This window comes from Dendrobium catenatum, unplaced genomic scaffold (genome assembly GCF_001605985.2).
Source record: "Dendrobium catenatum unplaced genomic scaffold, ASM160598v2 fragScaff_scaffold_81, whole genome shotgun sequence".
In the NCBI taxonomy this organism is placed as follows: domain Eukaryota; kingdom Viridiplantae; phylum Streptophyta; class Magnoliopsida; order Asparagales; family Orchidaceae; genus Dendrobium; species Dendrobium catenatum.
The window spans coordinates 813,152-816,086 of record NW_021318543.1 but is presented as its reverse complement, the minus strand read 5'-3'; the positions used below and the strand labels follow the sequence as shown (position 1 = coordinate 816,086).

Genomic DNA, 2,935 nt, shown 5'->3' with positions numbered 1-2,935 from the left:
ATTTTAAATTTTAAAAAATAACAATATAATTGTATAAATATTAATATAAATAATAATAAATAGGGAGAAATTGCTAAAAGAATATCCGTTCAAATTTTCATTGTTGTTAACTTGAATATGAACTTTAGATGTGTTGATTTGAATTTCAATGGGTTGAGTCAAAACATTACAATAAAGAACTAGTGCTAATTATAAAATATTTAAAATGCTAGCTAGGGACATTGAGTTCATATAGAAACCACCACATAGATATGAACTAAGAAACAAAAATTAGAATTGATACAAATAAGTTACATTTTAAATGAAAATATATTTTTTATGGTTGCATCACATGGACCCATGAAGTTAAATAGACAACTTGTTCCAAAAGTGAGATATATCCTTCTATTTTATTTTTAAGGATGAGAGTAACAAGATATAATGAATTTCAACCTTTAATATTTCATATAAGTTTTACGAGAATAATATTTCATTAAAAATTTACTAAATTACAAAAATATCACCTTAATTAAACTTATATGTCGTTATGCACACATGTTGAATAGAAGCCAACATATATTGCATGTTATCATGTTTATTTGTATGTTTTCATTTATGCATGATATTGTTATTTGTCATTCATAACAACTGAGTAGCTCATTTTTATGTTAATGTAAAACAAGAAAATTACTATGAAATATAGTGTTAATGAATGTTATCATTCGCTATGAGTTCATCTCCTTGTTTCCATAATGTGAGAGTAAGAACACATGATAGAGTACAAACAAGCCTATCATATAAAGAGAAGAAACTAGGCTCCCCCCATGAGCCATCATTTAGTTGGTTCTTAAGGATCCATTGAAGTGTTGTTGGAAACTGTGGTTTGTTTGGATCATTCAGGGATGGAATTCTTGCAATCCATGCTGTGTCATAGGCTGATGGGCTTATTTCACCATCTCCCAACCTTAAGAACATATCCTTGATTTCTCTTATCAAGGTTTCAATCCTCGCATCTTGTTCAACCACCTATAACTCATTAATTGCATAAATTAGAGATGATCTACTTAATCTAGAAGTAAAGAATCATTAAACATAAAAATCACTACAGGAAAATTTTTATTACCGACGAAATTTTCGACATATTAATTTCTGACGGAATAATTTCCGGCGTATTACAACGAAAAAATTTCGACAAAATTTCAACCTAATTTTCCGACGGATTTTTCGGCGGAGTTTCCGACGAATTTTAATTAATTATTAATTTTATAATTTAGTTTAATTAATTATTAAATTAATAGCTTAATTTAATTATTATTTCATTTTAATGTATTTTTAAATAATAAAAAATTTATTAACTAAATAAGTTATTTTTAATTAATTATTTATTCAATAACTTATTTTTATTATTTATTAATTTTAATATTTTATTTAAATTTATTTTAATTTTAAATTTTTGTTTTTCTTATTTAAATAAATAATTGTATGTTTTGTAACATATTTTACTCTTTCTGGTTGAGTGGTTGATGGAAGCGCGCACCTAGGGAGTTGGAATCTCATGGGCCGCAGGTAGGGTCGGGCAGTGCTCGATTTACCCTCGAAAAGGATTCCCGTGGGAAGTTCGCCGGAAACTTCCAAATCCGCCGAAAACAAACGATTTTACTGTAGTGTACTTGTGATGCATTTTACTGAGCATATATTCATAGTTATTTTTCTCATATCATCACCCCAACCGACTTCACAGAAGTATAATATGACTAAAGAGTACTGATACGCTGAACATTTTTCAGAGCTGATAAACTTGGTAATTATTTAAACATACTTGGTTACAAGTGTTTGGTTGTACTGCTTCAGAATCCTTCAGCATGTCCTGTTTTGCTTCTGTAATAACTTTTCGAACACCTGCACATGCATCATGCATGAGACATATACATAGATATGAAGGACTGAAAAATAGCAGATATGCCGAATGCAAACTGTAAATTCTGTCAGTGCTTCTTCCTTTTGTTTGAAATTCCATTAACAATTTGCCTCGAGAAACTTTATACAACATATTGAAATGAATTCGAATCAAAACGTATACCTATGGGTCTTGCTGATCTGGAGAAGTGTTTGACAGATGCAGGATGCCTGAAGTCGCGGAAGCTTGATGTTCTCCGTTGAAGACCATTGAAGAAATAAGACGGAATGGTGGAAGTTGAAAGAAGCATGCAATTAGTCAAGCTCCCCATTTCTTTGTGTGAGTTTGTTTTATCTCTCTCGATCCCTCCTTAATTATTTATAGCAGCTGAACACTCAACGTCTAATGATCACTTTCACGTAAATCTAAGGGCGGAATAAATCCTCCATTTCCCTCTTTTTGCCGTGCCGTAAATCCCGGATTTACTAAATCCTGTACATCGTCGGATTTACGGAATTTGGGCGAAGAAGCGGTGGAAAGGGAGAAAGTTACCTTCACAGCGAGCCATCTCCCGTCGTTGCTTCCGATCAAAATGATGTAACGTCCGATCCGGCAGGAAGGGAACGTCAAACAGCAACGAAGAAGAGACTCCTGCAATCTCTGTTCATTTGGAAGCAGCATTTAATGAGGTCGGTTTAAATTTTTTTTTTAATTATTATTATTATTATTTTTGGGACAGGGAGTATCGGCCTTCGGCCACTAATCTTCCTGATCCACCTAGCATGCATGCATGCAACCCACACCAATTTATACGAGCCGACACTTAAAACTGTCACGAAGTACCTGGCCTTTGGCTCCACCACCAAGACACCCCGCGGTGGGTAGGTAGGTTTAAATCAATGGAGTAACATGCTTTCTTCACAGCTGTCCCTAATGATGGGCCACGTGGCCCTCGAGATCCACGTCAACAACACTCCCGTCTCCCATTGCCATCCAAGGCTTGTAGCTGATTTAACAAGTCTTTGCATCACAACAATTTTTCTAAAATTTATTATATGT

The 2,935-nt window shown here is 33.5% G+C and overlaps 1 protein-coding gene across 1 annotated transcript in view; it reads right to left on the bottom strand.

Annotated features, from left to right (window-relative positions):
* LOC110095910 (bifunctional levopimaradiene synthase, chloroplastic-like) overlaps positions 1 to 2,207 on the bottom strand; it is a 6,907-nt gene extending 4,700 nt beyond the window's left edge. The window contains exons 1-3 of the mRNA XM_028696494.1: positions 2,060 to 2,207; positions 1,799 to 1,878; positions 762 to 1,005 (exon numbers count right to left, since the gene is read on the bottom strand). Coding sequence (XP_028552327.1) covers positions 762 to 1,005; positions 1,799 to 1,878; positions 2,060 to 2,207 — 472 coding nt within the window. The remainder of the gene's footprint in view (positions 1 to 761; positions 1,006 to 1,798; positions 1,879 to 2,059) is intronic.
* Between the last annotated feature and the right edge of the window lie 728 nt (positions 2,208 to 2,935).